The sequence below is a fragment of the Watersipora subatra genome, chromosome 8 (assembly GCF_963576615.1).
Source record: "Watersipora subatra chromosome 8, tzWatSuba1.1, whole genome shotgun sequence".
Classification (NCBI taxonomy): Eukaryota; Metazoa; Bryozoa; class Gymnolaemata; order Cheilostomatida; family Watersiporidae; genus Watersipora; species Watersipora subatra.
The window spans coordinates 27,995,676-28,018,185 of record NC_088715.1 but is presented as its reverse complement, the minus strand read 5'-3'; the positions used below and the strand labels follow the sequence as shown (position 1 = coordinate 28,018,185).

General features: G+C 33.8%; 1 protein-coding gene across 2 annotated transcripts; it reads right to left on the bottom strand.

Moving 5' to 3' along the window:
- Window positions 1-72: 72 nt before the first annotated feature.
- Window positions 73-21,117, bottom strand: LOC137401424 (uncharacterized). Of its 2 annotated transcripts, none has more exons than XM_068087760.1 (8): window positions 21,014-21,117; window positions 19,376-19,464; window positions 17,328-17,530; window positions 14,690-14,866; window positions 13,906-14,086; window positions 10,224-10,292; window positions 6,389-7,244; window positions 73-185 (listed from the first exon to the last, which is right to left on the bottom strand). In XM_068087760.1, exons 2-7 carry the CDS (start codon window positions 19,415-19,417, stop codon window positions 6,459-6,461), a joined length of 1,458 nt encoding a protein of 485 aa, XP_067943861.1. In that variant the 5' UTR covers window positions 19,418-19,464; window positions 21,014-21,117; the 3' UTR covers window positions 73-185; window positions 6,389-6,458. The 2 variants fall into 2 exon arrangements, with proteins under 2 accessions (XP_067943861.1, XP_067943860.1); XM_068087759.1 differs by lacking the exon at window positions 73-185 and adding an exon at window positions 2,875-5,567.
- Window positions 21,118-22,510: the final 1,393 nt, after the last annotated feature.

Genomic DNA, 22,510 nt, shown 5'->3' with positions numbered 1-22,510 from the left:
TGAGTCACTTTAACTTTCCAGATCTTTCCAACTCTTTGCACTCATCAATTCTACACACTTCTATGGCTTCACGGAATATTTGTCATTCTAAAATCTGGATTTTACCAGTTGATCAAAACAACCGTGAATCCCAGCTAGCATTCCATGAAATGCACTCCTGAGATCTTCTCTGTTGGAAATTATATCTGAAATACATTGTAGCTATTATTGATTGAATGTTTCAGCGAATACGATAAACAGTTTTTTAAGTTATTCTAGTAGCCTATTCTAAACTGTGTCTACTCTATCTGCCGCAATGCTAAAAATAAAAAAATTAACAAACAAATAAACACACAGGTAAGCACATAAACACGCAAGTAAGCACATAAACACACCAGGTAAGCACATAAACACACCAGGTAAGCACATAAACACGCAAGTAAGCACATAAACACACAGGTAAGCACATAAACACACCAGGTAAGCGCATAAACACGCAAGCACATAAACACGCAAGTAAGCACATAAACACGCAAGTAAGCACATAAACACACAGGTAAGCACATAAACACACAAGTAAGCACATAAACACGCAAGTAAGCACATAAACACGCAAGTAAGCACATAAACACGCAAGTAAGCACATAAACACACCAGGTAAGCACATAAACACACCAGGTAAGCACATAAACACGCAAGTAAGCACATAAACACACAGGTAAGCACATAAACACACCAGGTAAGCACATAAACACGCAAGCACATAAACACGCAAGTAAGCACATAAACACGCAAGTAAGCACATAAACACACAGGTAAGCACATAAACACACAAGTAAGCACATAAACACGCAAGTAAGCACATAAACACGCAAGTGAGCACATAAACACGCAAGTAAGCACATAAACACACCAGGTAAGCACATAAACACACCAGGTAAGCACATAAACACACAGGTAAGCACATAAACACACCAGGTAAGCGCATAAACACACCAGGTAAGCACATAAACACGCAAGTAAGCACATAAACACGCAAGTAAGCACATAAACAAACCAGGTAAGCACATAAACACACCAGGTAAGCGCATAAACACACCAGGTAAGCACATAAACACGCAAGTAAGCACATAAACACGCAAGTAAGCACATAAACACACAGGTAAGCACATAAACACACAGGTAAGCACATAAACACACAGGTAAGCACATAAACACGCAAGTAAGCAAATAAACACACAGGTAAGCACATAAACACGCAAGCACATAAACACGCAAGTAAGCACATAAACACACCAGGTAAGCGCATAAACACACTAGGTAAGCACATAAACACACAAGTAAGCACATAAACACACAAGTAAGCACATAAACACACAAGTAAGCACATAAACACACAGGTAAGCACATAAACACACCAGGTAAGCACATAAACACACAGGTAAGCACATAAACACGCAAGTAAGCACATAAACACGCAAGTAAGCACATAAACACGCAAGTAAGCACATAAACACACAAGTAAGCACATAAACACACAAGTAAGCACATAAACACACAGGTAAGCACATAAACACACAGGTAAGCACATAAACACACAAGTAAGCACATAAACACACAGGTAAGCACATAAACACTACTAATTTACTTTGCTTTTTCCCAAGTAACTTCAACAGATTTATCTGCTGGTTTGTAGTTGTTTGAGAAACAGTCAATTAGTTATCTTTCTTGTTGTTGAGGATAGACGAGTAACTTATGATTTGAAGCTGGACACTAATTTAGCTTTTTAAAAACGAGTTTGTTAAAAGCATTCTTGAGAAGTTTTTTAAAGTATCGGTTGCATCGATAATTCTGGTAAGAACCTTTTGTTGATAATAGTTTTGCATCAATTAAGCTACAGGTAATATTTGATTAGTTGCAGGTAATCTTTACTATTATAATCAAAGCCTTGTCCAAACTTCCGTCTGTTTATCTGTTCATCTGTTCATCTGTCTGTACCAAGCTAAGAGTCTTAGGAAAAAAAGATTGCACCACACAGGCAATTGAACCAAGATATTCAGATTACCAACCTAGTACACTACCTCTGCTCCAATGAACCATTTTCTTTAATTATACTCAAGTGTGGAATAATTATGGACATAGTTAATATGCATGACTATCTCTCATGGCGGATGGAACTGCCAACGTACTAGTTTTTAACAAACCATTCACTGAAACACAAATAATTTTAATCACAACAGCTTGTCCCTTTTGCACGTTATATTCAATAAATTACAAGTATAACAATGAACTGCAGGTAAATTTGACAAATTGCTTATAAATCTGTACACATATAGATGTGTATATGTTAATATATATTTACATATATATATACATACATACACATACATGTGTATATATATATACACGTATATATATATAAACATATATGTATGCAGTATTACAGTAACACCGGGTAATGCTAGCTGTACTACCCGGCGTTGCCCAGGTAATAAAAAAGACTGGACAAAAAATCTATTTGTGTTTAACATATAAGAACATTTGCCATTGCTAGCTTGATGCCCGCATTGCCCAGGTATTAAAAATTAGTTTATAAACAATGAGGAGTAATTTTGCCTGCCACTTGCTATTAGCCTGGCACATTGCCAATGTGTAATTTGAGTAAACCTACTAATAAGAGCTAACCACTTGCTCTAACGATTGAGCACACATTAAATTACGCTACCCTCCATGACGCTGCGCAATCACGTTCCATTGTAACGAAGAGCAGTAGCGTATTTGCTCCCGTATAGTGTAATACATCCGACTAATGAATTTATCAAGCTCATGTGGCTGAAATGATAAGGCATTAAACTGGCAAATGGATGAGTCCGAGATCAGATCCTTGCAATATGGATTTTTTATTCAAAGATATTAATAGCTATAGCTGGACCAATACAGCCACAAACTCTGAGAAAGATATATAAGTATATATGTGTATATCTATATCTACTATATAGATACTAGCTGTACTACCTGGCGTTGCCCTGGTAATAAAAAATTATTTGGGCAGAAAATTGATTTGTATTTAACATATAACAACATTTACCAATCTAACTTTTAAACTTCATATCATGAGGAAAATATTTTGTGTCAAATAAATTAAGAAACAAAATAAAACACGTATAAAAGTGTTTAAATGCATATGTGAAATAATTAGCAAGTAATAGCTAAATTATGTTTTGCTGTTTTGCTACGATTACAATAAGAGATGATTTGGCAATGATACAATTAATATGAACTGAGAAAACAAAATAAAAGCCTTGAATAGGTTGAGCTAATAATAACAATTCTTGCATAGAAGTGTGTGTATATAAAAAAGGTTACTGTTCCAGCAAAAGATATCTCTCAGAACTTTGAATACGACGATACTGGTACCTCTCGCTACTGGTGCTAATGTAAAAATGAGATATCAGACTGTCTCTGTCTGACCAAACGAAGAAAGAATGTAGAGGCAACACTCGAGATAATACAACTGTTCACGTGAGAAGTATTGGCCTTTGCCAATTTTCAATTTAACCTTATGAAAAACCGGAAATAGAAGTTTACGAAAAACCGAAAAAGCAAAATTCAAAGTTTAAATTAATAACTAAGAAATTCTATCATGCTTCATCAAGTTAATGGAGCTTAAATTATCACGTCAATTAACATAGAATATTGAGAATAAGGTAAGTGTAACGTAAGAATAAAGTAAGGAATAAAATCGGGTGTATAAAGTAAGGACTTTGATTTGTACTAGCTTCTGTAGTTTCATTGATAGAGATTTGGATTGCAAACTCCAAGAGCTTGAGTCTAGCAGAATGTGAAATTTTAATATCCAAGAATTTACTAGCTATAGCCGGCAGATGGATATACATCTTAACAGAACAAAATCAGGGGTTGCCACGGAAATGGTATATTCTGGTACGGAATATATTGTGATCATTAAATATGCTGTTCATGAGATTTGGCACAAAAGCAATTGTAGCTGGATGCTTTTTCTAACATCCCCAATGTTCCCTCTGTGATTAGAACCACTGACCTCCCGATTGTATGCCAGCGCACTAACCACTGAACAGCGACTGCTCCATAACTTTTATATACAAGTATCACTACATATCATATGCTTTTACATTACAAACTTTGTAGAAAACAAACTAACTTCATTTGTAGAAATTGCTCTGCAGTTACCTACAGTATTAACTCACGGTTATGGCCATGCATCTTGTTTACTGCGCAAATGAATATTTATTGAGTGTGCATAGATTGGCAGAGGGCATCAGCGGAAAGTAAATAGAGGGACGCTGCCGCAGCACCGCATATGACAAAGAAAGAAAATCTTAAGAAATTTAGTATAAAGCTTATTACTTCTTTGGAAAAATTAAAGGATTTAGTTTAAGTAATTGCAAGTTATTGCAATTACTTAAACTAAAAGTTCAAGTAATTTCAATAACTTTGAATTGCACCAAAGTAAATAACAAATAACTCAAAACCTCAGGTGTTGCTGAAAGCACCTTCTTTCAACCTCTAACTCCAACTAAAGTGTTGTTTTCATATCCTTAGACAAATATGCATGTACTTTTTTGTAAGTTACAAATGAGTGATGCTACAACTGATCAGAGCTACAATGATTTTACATCAAACTTCGTTTAACGCTATAATGTTAACAATTTGCTATCACCATAATGTTAACAATTTGTTAACACCATGTTAACAAATTGTTAACACTAAAATGTTAACATTTTTTTAACACCATAATGTTAACAATTTGTTAACATTATGGTGTTTACAAATTGTTTCTTCTGAATAAAACTAATAATAGTAATAAATAGTCTAACAATACCATTAATAGATGACCTAATAGGTCTTTAAAAGATAAACTTACACAACTTTTTTTAGCTTTTATCAGAAAGATTTGGCATTTTTCTATCATTTGTGATTGCTTTTGATGTTTGTGTATGCTTTTGATGTACTGACAAACAAACTTTTGAATAAATCAGACTAAAATGCTAAAAACTTTCTTTGAAAAAGTTATGCTTACATTTAAGTTGTAGCTAATATTTAATTAATTGCAAGTAATTTTCAGCAAATTGTAGGTCTTATTGAATCGCGAATAATTTCAATGAATTGTAAATAGTTTGTAATTTAACCTTGTTCAAACTTAACTTTGTAAGTAACTTCAACAAATTCAACTGAAATTAGTCTCTTTCTTGTGTCTCCTTCGAATTATTTTACCAAAAACCAAATTTAAAAATGTTTTCGGATGTTTATTAAAAAATGTTGTATAACGTTTTGTTGAACTGTACAAAAAATTAAAATAGCCCAAAATTCAAGTTTTTCAACCAGTGAAGAAATATGAAATGAGCCAACCTCCAAATCGCCAAAATGAAAAATAGAAGTCAATCTTTCGTTGTTTTATTTCAAATTACTTTTTTTTTTAAATTCAGCATATGGTAACAATATTCTTTGAGAAGAAAAGATCTGGATGGAGTTGTCAAACCATGAAACGATATTGGTAGTCCGCTGCTGATTGGCTGTTACTCTTGATCTCTTGCGTACAATTCGTGTATCTAGCAAATATAAAACAATGATGATAAACCTCTGCAAAATAAAACTACATAGTAAAAGAACAGAATTAATATATTGAAAAGAGCACGTGAGGGTTATTGAACGATATTGCTAGAAGCATCGTGATTTGTAGGTTTGAAAAAATGGTTTGTTGTTTATTTATTATTTTGCTATTTAAAGAATTTTTAATTGAAATTTAAAATGAAGATGAACTTATATAAATTTTTGTTGATTTTATCAGAAAGAATCGGTATTTTTCTATCATTTCCGATTGTTTTTGATGTTTTAGGCGATCTGACAGCCAGGATGTTTCAAGATTAAGATCAACAACATTTGATCACAATTAAAACGCTCAGATAAAGCGAAAGAGCGACTGTGACACCTATAGTTGCAAAGAGACCAACAGAACAAAGACGTCTAATGCTGCAAGTTCAAAGCAATAGCTAATATCAACAATAGAAACTAATGACATCATTTTGCATGTATTTTTCTTTCGAGTGTTTTAACAGTGATGAAGTTTTGTCGATTTTAATTTTGAAACATCCAAGCGTGAGGTTTTCGAGGTTTGACGTGAGATCACCTCAGAAATCAAAAACAATCGCAAATGGTAAAAAATACTTTCTGATAAAATCTTCTAAAATTTTAGTGTAAGTTCTTCCAAGGCTAGATGTACATTCATTTATCGCTAGTTGCCTTTTTTGGGAGTTCAAAGGTCAGAGACTCTAGACCGTTACACCACAGTCCCTCCTGTCCTAACAAAGTCCTATAGAGAGATGATTATCAAAGCTTTGACAAAACACTTGCTCGCGCAAGTCACACTCACCAGATACATCGTTCTTCGCGTTAATATGAGAGAGATCTGTGTGCTGTGTTGTTGGGCTGAAGCCATAAACCTATTGCTGGGAATCCTCATCTTGTGGGTCTGAAGTCACAGTGCTTGGTGCTTGGGTTGGAGGCCGTGTTGGGAATGTAGGAGGATGCACCAAAGGGTTTTGCTGGAACAAATGGCCTTGCGGGAAAAAACGGGGTTGCTGGAATGGGGGTGGCTGGAATGGGGGTGGCTGGAATAGGGGTTGCTGGAACGGTGGCTGCTGTGGCTGGTTTGGTAAAAATGGTGGCTGGTTTGGATCTAGACCTGGTTGCTGATAGTATGGGGCAGGTCGCAGAAGCTGAGGACCTTGTTCTGGACATACGACTCCTCTTTGTAAAAAGGGCATCTCAGGATGACCAGTCGGCGGAGGAGCCGGTGCATACGGATTGCTGACTTGGTGTGGTACTCTGTAATAAAAGTTTGTATTCACCGGGGCACTGGCAGAAAACAGCTCGTTAGTCCAGCTCTCAGGACGGTCACTTTGCTGCTCTGTATCTCTCCGCACTATTTGCTTAACACCTGGGGGAGGACGGGGCCGCACAAATGAATCTGTGTATGAATGATAATGCAAGTCCTCATCTGGTGACTTTACTTCTGGTTTACTTTTGAGATTTTCCGCTGATTGGCCAAGCCTGCTCATTTGTTTGGCTAATTTTGCCTCTTCTTTTCTCTTTTTGTCCTCTTCAATCTCAGAATAGTAAATGGATGAGGCGTATGCGTAACGCAGGCTGCGCTCAGGGTGGTCTGCTGAGCCCAGGCCAAAAATGTAGCCATTCCACTCTGGCTTGACACCAGTGTGGCGGGTAGCCTACAAGATATATTTGGGCTATAACGCACTGTTAATCACTAATAGTTAATCACTGTTAACTATTAGTTAACTATTACTTCATATCAAATTAACAATGAATGAAACACGAGCATGGCTTAGGCTACATGTAATTTCAAAACTTATAAATAGTGATTCTATCACTAAAAAACTAATGAAATCTTAGTGATTACGCAACCTAATATAGGCCCACACACAACACTATCATTCAAATCAACGTTTTGTTGTGCAATAGTTTGGAACGATTAGCTACTATAATGTCATTTTGCGATGAGCGGTCAGCGTAATCATTGCTAGCGACGATGCGATGGATTTTCAACGTGTTAAACTTTGACACCGATGAACGAAACTGTTAGAATCTTGATATGATCTTGATATCCTGATAATCATGACGAGCCTGTTGGTCACCTGATAATCGAAAAGTGCTGCAAAAATTATTTGCGAAGTATTGGGTCACATGATCAGAGAACGACTTGACGATTGAATAATGCCGAAACAAAACTGTAAAGTAGCGAGCATCTATATTTGATACGGGGTCTTCGGTGAAACCCGAAGTGTTTGTCATAAACTAGTACTACGATAAATTTTATATTGAGCTTTGTATTGGCCTTTCAATTCACGTGAGAACATACGTGACCAGACGATAACCAAATTTCGTGACTACGTCATCGAAATAAAGAGGTTCCAATCTACAGCCGCTTTTCGTTTTTGAGCTTTTAAGAGCTTGTAATCACATTTCCACACATTTGGCACTTACAACACAACAAAGTAAGACATGGTGAATTTTTTGATACCAAATAACTGTAATGTGAATTTTGTTGCAAGTCAACCTTTAAGATCACAAGCTAACCAATTAAGTATTGCATGGAATCTAGAAGCACAGAGCTCACTATACCAGCAGGATGTGAAATCAAAAGCTGCAAAGCTAAATATTAGTTATTACTTGAATTAAATTTATTTGAATAAATTAAAATTAAATTGAATTAAATTAATAAATTGAAATTAAAAAATGAAATTTAAATTCCATAAAAAGTAAACTAGTACACTGGCAGTCCAGTGCTCTGTGAGAAATTGTTTGATGTAATAGCTATGTCTACAAATATTCTTCATACAGCCAAGGTGAGAGGTGTAGTTGATAGTGCGCCTGGCTGCATGGCACTAAACAGACAGATAAACCTTTTTACAGTGAATACTAGATGCGCGAATAATAAAACAATTTTTGAACAAAAAATTTATTTTCAATCGACATATATAGCATTAACCATTCTAACTTCTAAATGAAGTTGTTTATTTATTTCTGGGTAATTCATACTGTAACAGCTGCAGTGGCTACTACAGCTCTATACTGATTGCAATAGTCTTGTTGGTCATGCGAGTTAAAGCAATTTTCTTCACGTACGGACACACATTTTCTTCTGGTATAGCTTAACGCATAACGCTAGCTGAAGTTTTATTATTAAAAAGGAAACGATTTCGTAGCCATAGTTTCGGAACGATAAAAAACCAACGATAGCGCAATTTAAGCAGTTGCATCGCATGTGCTATGTTGAATTGCACTCGTACTTTTATTGTGTGTCGTGGTACGGGTCTTGGACTATACCACTTGCAAAAGCTGCTAAAATCGCGCTCGCTAATAATCTGTTTAGCCAATTAAAACGTTTCATCGATGATTTCAGTGTGCATGCACAGTTCTGACAATTCTGTGAATTTCGGCCAAATAATTCTGTTTTTCGTTCATTTTGTGATTTTGGGCAGAACCAACGAAAAAATCGGCAGGTGTGGTTGTACCTTGGAGCATGGAGCCGTGAAAGACTGGCAGGTATAGGAGGTATGCGAACAATTTATTCCATAACAGAGCAGTGTATTGAATGGCATGCCTGTCTGCAGAACTGGAGGTTCAAGGTTCAAATTCAGTGCACAACAAGTAATTTAATACCGAAACTATCGCTATAGCTGAACACAAGGTCGAACACTGAGATTAATATAGATTAAATATTTGATACAATGAAAGCCATGACTGTTCATCCGTCGACCTAAACCCGTGGTATGAAGTTGTGAAAAAGGTTGCACCATACGGGAATTGCACTCTCAGCATGCAGATTTTTAGCCGGTCATGACCACATCTGCACCACATCGCTGTGCTACTCATTGCTGCATAACTGTGCACATAGTTACTCTCTGTGCTTTATCAGGCCGACTAGCAATCTCTCACAGCACACGAGACTGGCAAGATACTTGGTTACATGATAGATAATTTATTATAACTTATTATAAATTAATTATAATTTAATTTATTATCCCAAGTTGTAAGACTGATTAATTGGAGTCATATGAACATTCAACAGAGCTATAAGAGCTATAATAATGGTGACCGTAAACAAGAACAAAGGTAATTAATAAATTAAATAAGTAAACAAATAAATACAAAAAATATATAAAAACAGATAATTAATATACTGTCATATTATTGAATATATTAATAAAAACTTAATAAATTAAATAAACAAATGAAAAAAATGAAAAAAAGTAATGAATTAACAAATAATTAATTGTACGTTAATTAAAATTATATTATAAAATAATATATTATTGTTTTATTGAATACAGTAATAAAAGCGGTGTCTCTCGAGTCATCTCCCACTCTCTTGTGATATGTGATACTTTTGGCACCATTGAAATATTAATTTAGTTCTAAGTATGAAACAAAGGCGCCACTTTAAAAGGCAGGCACCATGAAATCAATTAACTTTTGTGAGCTTCGTTGGTTTCGCTTAATTAAACAAACGAAACGAACAAAACTTCTCTCTTGCTTACAAAAACAAATGAGATTTAAAATGCTTGAGCCTTATTGGCTGAATTAAAAAATAATTTAACCTTGCTGGCTGAGAGTTTAAATGATTAAATTTAAATGATTAAATCTCAGTGGCTGAAAGTTCAAATGTACTTTAAAGTAAAACTTACAGCAAAATAGATCTGTCCTGTGAGCTGGGCATCACTTCCTGCTGAATGCTTTGCACCAATCCTCCTCAACTATAACAGCCAATCATCATATGCGTAATATAGGTTTATACAATATAACAGCCAATCATCATATGCGTAATATAGGTTTATACAATATAACAGCACGCCATCGTATATGTAATATAGGTTTATACAATATAACAGCACGCCATCGTATATGTAATATAGGTTTATACAATATAACAGCATGCCATCGTATATGTAATATAGGTTTATACAAAATAACAGCATGCCATCGTATATATAATATAGGTTTATACAATATAACAGCAAGCCATCGTATATATAATATAGGTTTATACAATATAACAGCATGCCATCGTATATGTAATATAGGTTTATACAATATAACAGCACGCCATCGTATATGTAATATAGGTTTATACAATATAACAGCATGCCATCGTATATGTAATATAGGTTTATACAAAATAACAGCATGCCATCGTATATATAATATAGGTTTATACAATATAACAGCATGCCATCATATATGTAATATAGGTTTATACAATATAACAGCACGCCATCGTATATGTAATATAGGTTTATACAATGTAACAGCATGCCATCGTATATGTAATATAGGTTTATACAATGTAACAGCATGCCATCGTATATGTAATATAGGTTTATACAATGTAACAGCATGCCATCGTATATGTAATATAGGTTTATACAATGTAACAGCATGCCATCGTATATGTAATATAGGTTTATACAATATAACAGCACGCCATCGTATATGTAATATAGGTTTATACAATATAACAGCACGCCATCGTATATGTAATATAGGTTTATACAATGTAACAGCATGCCATCGTATATATAATATAGGTTTATACAATGTAACAGCATGCCATCGTATATGTAATATATGTTTATACAATATAACAGCATGCCATCGTATATATAATATAGGTTTATACAATATAACAGCACGCCATCGTATATGTAATATAGGTTTATACAATGTAACAGCATGCCATCGTATATGTAATATAGGTTTATACAATGTAACAGCATGCCATCGTATATGTAATATAGGTTTATACAATATAACAGCACGCCATCGTATATGTAATATAGGTTTATACAATATAACAGCACGCCATCGTATATGTAATATAGGTTTATACAATGTAACAGCATGCCATCGTATATATAATATAGGTTTATACAATGTAACAGCATGCCATCGTATATGTAATATATGTTTATACAATATAACAGCATGCCATCGTATATGTAATATAGGTTTATACAATGTAACAGCATGCCATCGTATATATAATATAGGTTTATACAATATAACAGCACGCCATCGTATATGTAATATAGGTTTATACAATGTAACAGCATGCCATCGTATATGTAATATAGGTTTATACAATGTAACAGCATGCCATCGTATATGTAATATAGGTTTATACAATATAACAGCACGCCATCGTATATGTAATATAGGTTTATACAATATAACAGCACGCCATCGTATATGTAATATAGGTTTATACAATGTAACAGCATGCCATCATATATATAATATAGGTTTATACAATGTAACAGCATGCCATCGTATATGTAATATATGTTTATACAATATAACAGCATGCCATCGTATATGTAATATAGGTTTATACAATGTAACAGCATGCCATCGTATATATAATATAGGTTTATACAATATAACAGCACGCCATCGTATATGTAATATAGGTTTATACAATATAACAGCATGCCATCGTATATGTAATATAGGTTTATACAATATAACAGCATGCCATCGTATATGTAATATAGGTTTATACAATATAACAGCACGCCATCGTATATGTAATATAGGTTTATACAATATAACAGCACGCCATCGTATATATAATATAGGTTTATACAATGTAACAGCATGCCATCGTATATGTAATATAGGTTTATACAATATAACAGCATGCCATCGTATATGTAATATAGGTTTATACAATATAACAGCACGCCATCGTATATGTAATATAGGTTTATACAATGTAACAGCATGCCATCGTATATGTAATATAGGTTTATACAATGTAACAGCACGCCATCGTATATGTAATATAGGTTTATACAATGTAACAGCATGCCATCGTATATGTAATATAGGTTTATACAATATAACAGCATGCCATCGTATATGTAATATAGGTTTATACAATGTAACAGCATGCCATCGTATATGTAATATAGGTTTATACAATATAACAGCACGCCATCGTATATGTAATATAGGTTTATACAATATAACAGCACGCCATCGTATATATAATATAGGTTTATACAATGTAACAGCATGCCATCGTATATGTAATATAGGTTTATACAATATAACAGCACGCCATCGTATATGTAATATAGGTTTATACAATGTTGCATCATAGATTCATACACACTCAATGTGGTGTATTCAAAAAATGGTGTGTATGTGGCGTATTTAAAAAATTAAAAAGTGTCGAAAAATAAAGTGTAATAGCAGTTTTAAAAATTAGAAAAAGAAAATATCAATATACCAACGTTATTGGCACTGTTACTGCATAGATTAAAAAATTGAAATTTGCCAATTGAATTTGAGGGCTCCATTTTTGTTGTATTCAAAAAAATAAAAAAGCAAGCGTCAATCGCGCTAAATATTACTTCCTAATAATTTATTTTTGCAGTTTCATCACTTCTTATCAGTTAGCTGTTTTGATTATTATATAACTACTAGATGTACTACCCGGCAATGCCCGGGTAATAAAAAATTCTTTGGACAGAAAATTAATTTGTATTTAACATATAGCAACATTTGCCATTTTAACTTTCAAACCACATACCATGAGAGAAGTGTGTCGTGTAGTTGAAATAAAGTAAGAGAAAAATAAAAACAACTGTAAAGGTTTTAAAACTTTGTCAAACAACTGTAACTTTCAGACTTCATATCATGAGGAAATGATTTTATAATAATAAAAGCACTGGCACATCGCCAATAGAAAATTACAGTAAGCTAGTTAATAAGCGCTAGGCTTCTAATGATGGTACGCCATGACGTTGCATCAGCATTGTTCAGCTACACTATTCTAATAATAGCTGTAGCTGGAGGGACACACATGTCCACACATATACTATAAGAAATATATATAGATTATACGACTGTTATATCACTAATATTTGACTATTATACGACTATTATATCACTGATATATGACTATTATATCACTAATATATGACTATTATATGACTGTTACATGACTATTATATGACTACATGACTATAATTATATGACTATAATAGTCATAACATACAACTATTATAAAACTATAATATGACCATTATATGACTATAATTATATGACTATTATGCAATAGTCATATAGTCTATGACTGTTATGTGACTTATATAATAGTCATATAACAGTCAATAGTCATATATGACTATTACATCACTATCGAATCAAGAGTATGCTAGCTTATAGCCAATCTTGTGCAAGTGAAGCGCTTATACAGATCACATATCTGACTAATAAATTTATGACTAGTTACAGCAAATATGCATTCCGACTGCATTCTTTTAGAAATTTGATCAGAATAGTTTAATGCTATTGGACTACCTGAAGTTGATCAGCCGTGCCGCCCAAACCTCCAGAGTCTGTGTATCTCATAGAACGATAAATATGTTTTATGTCGTAGCTGTTAGGAAATAGTTCTTTAAATTCTTTGAGGAAGGCGATTCTAGTGCTGGGTAGATTTCCGTTCTTAATTATCTTGTACATGTAAGCATAATCTTTCCCTCTGCAATTAAAAAGAATATTCAAGCTTTTATAGCTTCGACTCTTCTTGAAAAGTTTGGTTACAATGTGGTTAGCGTTGTGTTAAATTGCATTACAGTTGACCCCACTGTGATGCAGAGGGCATTACAGTTGACCCCACTGTGATGCAGAGGGCATTACAGTTGACCCCACTGTGATGCAGAGGGCCGCTGTACTCTCTGAACCCTTTTCTCATGAGTATGTTTGTAGCTAATGGAATATTTTAATGAATGAGCATTTTATAGTGTCATCCAGTTATAAATTATGCAAAAAGCAACTAGAAAAAAGTGTGTTATTCAAATACCTAAAAAGACTACTGAAAGAAAATTTGGTTACAAAATGGACTATTAAAAGAAAAATGTTTATTGCATCATTTAGTGATGCAATAAACACTTTAAAATAAACAATATATTAAATATATTGTTTATTTATCAATATATGGTTTATTACTGGAATCAACCATTGGTTTATTAAGTTATGCTGAGAAAATATAAAAAAGCTAGTGGAAGAGAACCCTTTAGTGTACTAGCTTATTATAAAAGATGCGAAATAGCTACAGAAAGAAATGCCAATAAACAGTTCTTACCCTTGATAAGTCACCCACTTGACATTCGAGTTGCGAAGTACATAGCCTGGTGCAGTTAAGAGTGCAGACAAATCCTTTGGTTCAATACCGTACTTGGTGTGCATTTCAAGGTCTACTGCGTTACCACTTTTAACAAATTGGATTGAGCCTTCATTCATTCGGTTTGTTTGGGATTCACTAAAAATTTAAAAATCAACAACTTTATTTTAACTTTAACAACTTTAAAATTAAAAAAAAAAACAGTTAAATTAAAAAAATTAGTTAAATGCTGCTACCATCACACAGTAATTGTTTTTTTTCACAATCAGCTCAAATAAACTAACAAACTTTCATCACATTGGATGTTTGTGACTTTTTAATCCAAAAACTTCTTAAAAAGCATTCAATTTTGCTAGAAATACTGCCATGATTACCAAAGAAGAAAGACACACGCATGCAAAAGAATCATTACATCAGTTTGTCAATTCGCTTGACGAACATATATCTATATATAATTTTCAAAGTTTGTCGTCTGTCATTCGGCATGTCCAGCTATAGCTATTAAAATCTTGGTATTAAAATTCCACATTTTGATGGTTTGAAACTCGTGGAGATTGGAACCGCAAGTTACAAATCCGCAAGCTCTACCGCTGAGCTATACAAGGCATATTTATCAAAGACACTATCATACCACACCGCGTATGCATACGCTAAATGATGTATTATTTGATCATTGCACCCACGCGCCACGATGTCGCTGTTATAAAATAATTTTTGCCTAACTCTATGAAACATGATGCTTTTTAGATATGTTTTTTGTTAGGGCGTAATTCTTCTGCACACGATATTAACAGTAAGTTTTCTCGAAATTAAAAACTAGCAATATTGTAATGTTTATATAGGTTACTAGCTGTGCGACCCGGCCTTGCCCGGGTAATAGATAAGTCTTTGGACAGAAATTTGTATTTAACATATAACAACATTTGCCATTCTAACTTTCAAACTACATATTATGAGAAAAGTGTTTTGTCTTATAAACAATGAGTAGTAGTGAGAGTTGCTTGCTATTAGCCAGCGCGCTATCAGCCGGTACATTTAATAATGTGAGTGAACAGTTTCTCGTGACGTTATGATATGACCCGCATCGTACGCAAAGCAATTAGGTATTTGCTCTCATATAATGAATTATATTGGCGAGTTAACAATTTGATTTCTGTAGTCTAGTGGGTAGGGCGTCAGACTAGTGAACGACAGGGACCAAGATCAAATCTTCTTCCATACGGAATCTTTATTTTAAGATCTATGGCCGGACAATCAAACCTACGAATACACATACGACGACAATTTTTGAGAGATATAATAAAATTTTAGTTGAAAGTTTGAAGTGTGCTTCAAACTTTCTTCATGTTTTAAGTACTCTTCAAACTAAAAGAAAACTAAAATCTCCTTGAAGTATGCGTTTAGTAAGCTAAACTTATTTAAGTTAGATTCAGTGTTTATGTTACACGTCTGTCTCAAAGGTAAGAACTCTGCACAGAGTAGATTGTAATGTTATATCTTACACATCATAACCACAAAATGAACTAAAGTCATTGTAGGTAACTATAGTTACTGAGGTTAATATAATATTTTGGTGCTATTTTAAATGATTTTTTATAGTTTATGTTACTCGTCTGTCTCACGGGTAAGAACTCTCCACGTAGTACAATGTAATGTTATACTATTATCTTGCATATTCTAACCACAAAATGTGCTAAGTAGTTGTAGGTACCTATGGCTGCTAAGGTTAACATAATGTTTTGTTACTATTTTTATGATTTTTACCAGGAGGTGATTGCATTAAATAATGGCTATAAGTATCTATACCACCCTATTTACGTCTATAGCCTACAATATTTTGGCATGCCAAAATTGGCATGCCAATTTTCGCATGCCAAAACCGAAACGAACTAAAATCATACAATTGTATACCAGATAATTTTTTATTGTAACCATAGCAAAACAGACTTAATTTAGCCATTCCTTGCTAATGGTTTCACATTTAAACTCATTTAATGTGGTTTTATTTTTTTTAATTTGTTTGAACTGCACAAAAATTTTTTCTCATGATATGAAATTTGAAAGTTAGAATGGCAAATGTTGTTATATGTTAAATACAAATAATTATTCTAACCAATGAATTTTTTATTACGCGGGCAACGCCGGGTATTACAGCTGGTATATATATATATTTATAACTTAAAGTTGGTCTTAATATAAAAAAGTCGGTTAACTTAAAAAGGTAATAATAATTAGTAATGAAAAGCGCACTTTTTTGTGTGCTTTTGTGATAAAGATAGAGTGATGGCTGAGAATGATAAGTACCGCCTAGCCTAGTGATTATGCCCGCGTGATTACGTCCGTAGACACGCAATTCAAATGTCGTGAGTTCAATTCGAGTGCTATGAGATTCTTTATTGCTAAACTTTAGTCAATCTGGATACAGGAACAACCAACATTGAGATTTATAAATGTAATATTTATGATAACATATAATACATATTTTAATATATATCATATATGTCCTTTGCACAATCTTATCTTCTCATCACTGACCAGGCAGCAATTCACTTAGTCAACATACGGTGTGTAAGCTTAGAATATTTATCATTAGACTTACACTGGATCAAAGTGGAGGTTGAACTGCCATGACTTGAGGTCTTGAGGGTCTTCCCCGGTGTCATCAAACAAACTAAAACCTAGTTGGAACATATGAGATACTTCAACATTTGCTTTCATATAATCATATTCAAGGTCGATTTGGCTCTCATAATTGCGATAATCTTTGACATCCTTCAAGGGATTACCAGGAAACTCGGCATCCTAAAGAACAAATATGAATGTACCAACAAAACGAGAATGCGCATAATTTTATTATTATAATTAAAACACAGCTATATTACCATCGGCAGAATCTCATAACAAATCAACTGCCTAATCCTGTATAGGCAGTTGATTTGTTAATTTTCATTGGATCAAAACAATTGTGAAAATTAGGTTTATATGTTGAGGCAATCCTAAGTTAAAGCTCAAATGGCAATTGCTTAACTCAAAATTTTATGTGACTTTTACAAAGCAGCAATTTTCAAATCACCTAAATAATGGCTTCTGACAGTTCTGTCGATATAAGTGTTTTTTATATATTACAAGTAAAAATATCATACAATTATTGCTCTTTACCTAAAAGAACTCGGCTAGAACAACATAGCTAGTAGTAAAAACAAATGTAAGATAGAGACTTGTACAGCTTATAAACTCAGATGGTGAATTGCTGCAAGACATTTTTCCGAGTCAACAGTCATGAGAGCCTCCGTACAACAATTTAACAATTAAACAAGCTCAGAACTGTATTTGGTAAAATAATTTATTTAATGAAAGCTTCAATAGAAATCGATTGGCTGTTATAACCTATACAGAAATGCAAACATGTATAATATATAAAATTTTTATTATATCTATGATAAGACTATATACCTATTATAATATAAAAATATATAATAATAGTTATAATAATTAATAATATATAACATAATTATTTATAAAAAAACATTTATTATAAAATATATATTATTATACAAGTATATTGTAGTGGCAGCCAGCCAGGTGCTAGCACCAAGAGTTCCGGTTGAAAGGTCACTAATTAGTGACATGCATTATAAGACGAACAATTGCATAAGAGTCAAGGCTAAGGGTTCAAACTATGTCGCCATATCTCGGCGTTAATGCCACAATACCTCGGTGGTGATCGTCGATGAAAACAATGTTCACACTATCACTGTGTGAATATTGTTAGGCAGACAGATGGAAATATAAACAGATAGACAGACAGATCGACAGAAAGATAGATGGACAGATAAAGAGATGGACAGATAAAGAGACAGACAGATAAATAGACATTGGCGTAGCATTCTTATTTTTCTTTTTAAATTTTCGCCAAGAAACCTCTGTTTTCGCGGGCTTAAATCAAATACTAGTCTTGCAGTTACTATCATAAACGGAAATAAATAGATCACGCTATCCGTGACCGCGAACTAATATCACTGAAATGGTTCACATTAAAAAGGTGACTATCGGGAAAGTTTGACAGCTGCAAACACTCCCGATGTATCCGCGTTGCTTCGTCGATGCCATCGGTTTACGGTTCACATAATCGACGATGAGCGAAACTTTTTAAAGCGTTTTAAGCAGTTTATAACATATTTAAAATTTAGTTAACATTTAAACATTAAAATAAACATTCAGTAATTTTTAAAATATAAAATTGGGTGCAAGATGTTGGTAGTACTTGTAGTCTTTGTAGAAAAAAGGATAGTTAAATTTGAGGCAATAACCCTGATTGTAGGTTTCCTGTTATATTACTAAAATCTTCATTTGTCTCCGCCTTCAAGACTTGTCGCTACCTTCAACACTTGGCTATGACAAAAATTCTAGATTTAATTTAATTTACCATGAATGTTTTTATAGCAAGCAGAAAAATTAGAAAATACATCTTTTTATCAAAAATGAACAACATGCTTGCTGAATTATTGCTTTTTAAGCAAGGATTTTACTCACAAAGGTTACAGGAGGTAAAGAACTATGAGGTTACATTTACAACATTGTAATGCTATATGAAAAGGTAATAATAATTAATGACTAAAATAGTTTTACAGAATATTTGTATCTCACCATTGCCACTACGTTATAGCCAGCTTTGATTGTTTGACACATTTCCCTGAAACCATCCAGCAGGTTATGTTGCCAAACATTGCGAGTACCTGCAGTAAAAAAGTGACCATGAAATACCAACTAATCTGCATCTATGTTACTACAAGTATTCTGGAATGAATTTTTGAGTGCCACAACCCCATTCCCCTTCAGCAAATAATATTGTTATGCGATGATCATTTATTTTTTGCTAGATCTTTCTGTAAGTACCATGTTCTGTGAGGATGTGGGTAATCATGGTTCACTCTACTTCTAATAACCAAGATTTTTTTTAAAGGTTCAGAAGCGGCTTGACCTGGCATTCTGATAAGTATTTTTACAGTCGCATGAGTGTGCAAAGAGGGACGACATTAATGATAAGTGCCAGACGCCCAGGCATACATTGATGGGAAAAGTGGTGTTGGGTTCTGCTGGCACGTCTCGGGTTTGCGTGCTGTCCCTGTGCTTGGTTGGTTCTGCGGTGCGCTTAGCAGTTTTGTCTGCAACGCTGGTGCCATTGCGGGCCACAAGAGATATTACTAACTCTATTTAAATGTTGTATGAGCCATCTTGCCTGCAAATAAAGGCTTTTTTGGGAATATGTTGTAATTTTAAAACATTTTCTGCAATAAAGCAGAATAACGAACTAACTAACAAGTGTTTTTAGCAAGACACCATCTCGGACTCTTCACATATCTGGCTATTGGCTCGCAGAGAAGCTCGACCAATCTTTGTCAGGTTTTGTTTTTTGTCTTACAGGGTTGCTAACCACCCTCCTCATCTGCTTTGGAGCGCATATGGGGCATCCAGATTGTGTATTTTCTCTTACAGGGTTGTTAACCACCCTCCTCATCTGCTTTGGAGCGCATATGGAGCATCCAGTTTTGGCTGGTTCAACCACAAAAGGAAAACCGTGGTTGGATACCTTTTCTAACACCTCCAAAGGTCCTTAGGTGTCTTGAGCCACTGACCTACTGCTCATAAGCCACCATCCTAGTCACTGAACCACTACTGTCTGTTTAAACGCTAGACTCATCACAATTTTTTTATTTTCATCTGGCGAAGTAAAACATTTGAGGTTAGCCGAGGCTGATAAAAATATGTGAGCTTGCTGTGAAAATGTGTGACACTAATATTTTGTTAGCATTCAGAGAAGCAAACTGTTTGTGGCTCACTATGGCACTATAACCAAGTAATGGGCATTCATAGATATTGATTCTGCACTCTTACTTGTATACTGCTCGCTTAAGTGACCAACTTAAATTTACAGATTTGCTTGCTAACAGCCAAGTTGGTTTTACAGTGGGTTTTGGAGTTTTGTAATTTTATTTTTGCACAAACTGGCACTTGATTATGTTGTTATAATAGTGATATTTTGTACGTGATAGGTTTTACTTGGTAATAAACCAATAACATCCAGGATTAATGGCTAATGATAATCCAATAGCCAGCTAAAAATTATGTTTTACTAAACATTATTTTTGCCTGGTCTAGCCTTTAGTCATTTCTTCAAGTCAACAGTCACGCTAAAACACTCACTATAATTGCTATTATTATAGTTTTGTCTAAAAATACTGATAAAAAGTATGAGGTTGGATTTTTGCACAACACTATACTGACTTCTTGGCCTAGGAAAGTCACAGTAACATGTCAGTTGAGTAAATTAGTTTAGAGCAACAGAAACAAGCAGTAAAATTGCATTTATTTTTTCTAATCAAATAATGGTTCTCCTCTCAATCAGCAAACTCAATACCTAAAAAATCGTTGTGATCTACAAAACCGTCCTGTAAAACTGACGGCGTATCCTAAGAGTCATCGTGTTCTATAATCATCGCCTCACGTTTTCATAGCCCACACATCTTCAATCGCAAGTTGTGCAGTTAATTAAGCCGCCCGCTTGGTCTAGCATGGAGGCGCATAATCAGATTGTGAACAGTGGTTAATTAACTAAGTCTCAAATTGACTCGCTGTAAAATATATCAGCCATAACGCTCATTGGTTAATTTAATAATAACCCGCTTTGGTCTCGGCAACAAGGATGCGAATAACTGAAGTATTGTTTCATATTTATTATAACATATGTAAATTTTAGGCCGTCGTAGCCTAGCACATTAAAATGTTATTGCAAATACATATTTTGTTAGGTACTTAATAATGAATCAAGAAAATGAACTATCGGCGTAGTTACAAAAAGAGTTCACATTCAGACAATGTCTTCAAATGTGATTTTTAGAATAACATTAAGCATTCATTAAAATAAATAACCACAACTTCATATTGTTTCATAATTACGCAGTTCGCTGTATAAGTAAATGTTTTTTTGCAACAATTATTAAGATATTTCTCATGTGGCATAGTTGTGAAAGATCGAATTTTTAGTGTATTCATATTAACATAATCGCTAGCAAAGTAGTGAACTCGAAGGAAAATAGCAAAACGTATGAAACAGTTTGGAGACGTGAATTTTAGACGGCTTGAATTAAAGCTGAAATTTGAAAGTTACTAAGCCGAGCATAATACAACACAAATATTTGCACTCAATAGGTATCTATACTGAATTGTAGTCGATGTAGAAAAGTATTTGGCCTTGTAAAGGAAATAGAGTGTGGTAGGCCTACTGTAAAAAAGTCATGCTTATGTTTAGCACTTGGCAGGTTTTACTAATGTAGTTTGAAGAATACTGAAGAACGCTTGAATGAGTTAATGCCAATATTGCCTAAATTCATTATCAGCTGTAATTTTTTATTTAACCCATTATTTCCAAAATATTTACTTTCTACCAAGAAAAAGAGTGTGCGTTTTAATAGTTGTATTCCAGGAGATATGCAATTGTTTTTTAAGATTGAACCAGTTTTTCTTTGTTAGTATGGTAAAACCACTTCTATGTGGTGGATGAAATGATCATGTATTTTAATTTCTGGAATTTACAAAACTTATATTGCAAAAATGATTATGTGATTTTTAGTTTTCATTTTGAGGGAAGTTTAATTTACTGGTTGTCTTAATAAACTGGATCAATGAGTACAAGTAGTTCACAATTTAATTAACAATTATTATATGATGTTACCAGGTCTCTCTCCATATTATAACTTAATTATTATATGATGTTACCAGGTT

Bases quoted from the DNA above. Each gene is read 5' to 3' on its own strand.
- LOC137401424 (XM_068087760.1), bottom strand. From the start codon at position 19,417: ATGTGTCAAACAATCAAAGCTGGCTATAACGTAGTGGCAATG. The intron at 17,531-19,375 runs GTGAGATACAAA...TTTGTTCTTTAG, and splicing joins GCTATAACGTAGTGGCAATG to GATGCCGAGTTTCCTGGTAA. The intron at 14,087-14,689 runs GTAAGAACTGTT...TTTTAATTGCAG, and splicing joins AAGTGGGTGACTTATCAAGG to AGGGAAAGATTATGCTTACA.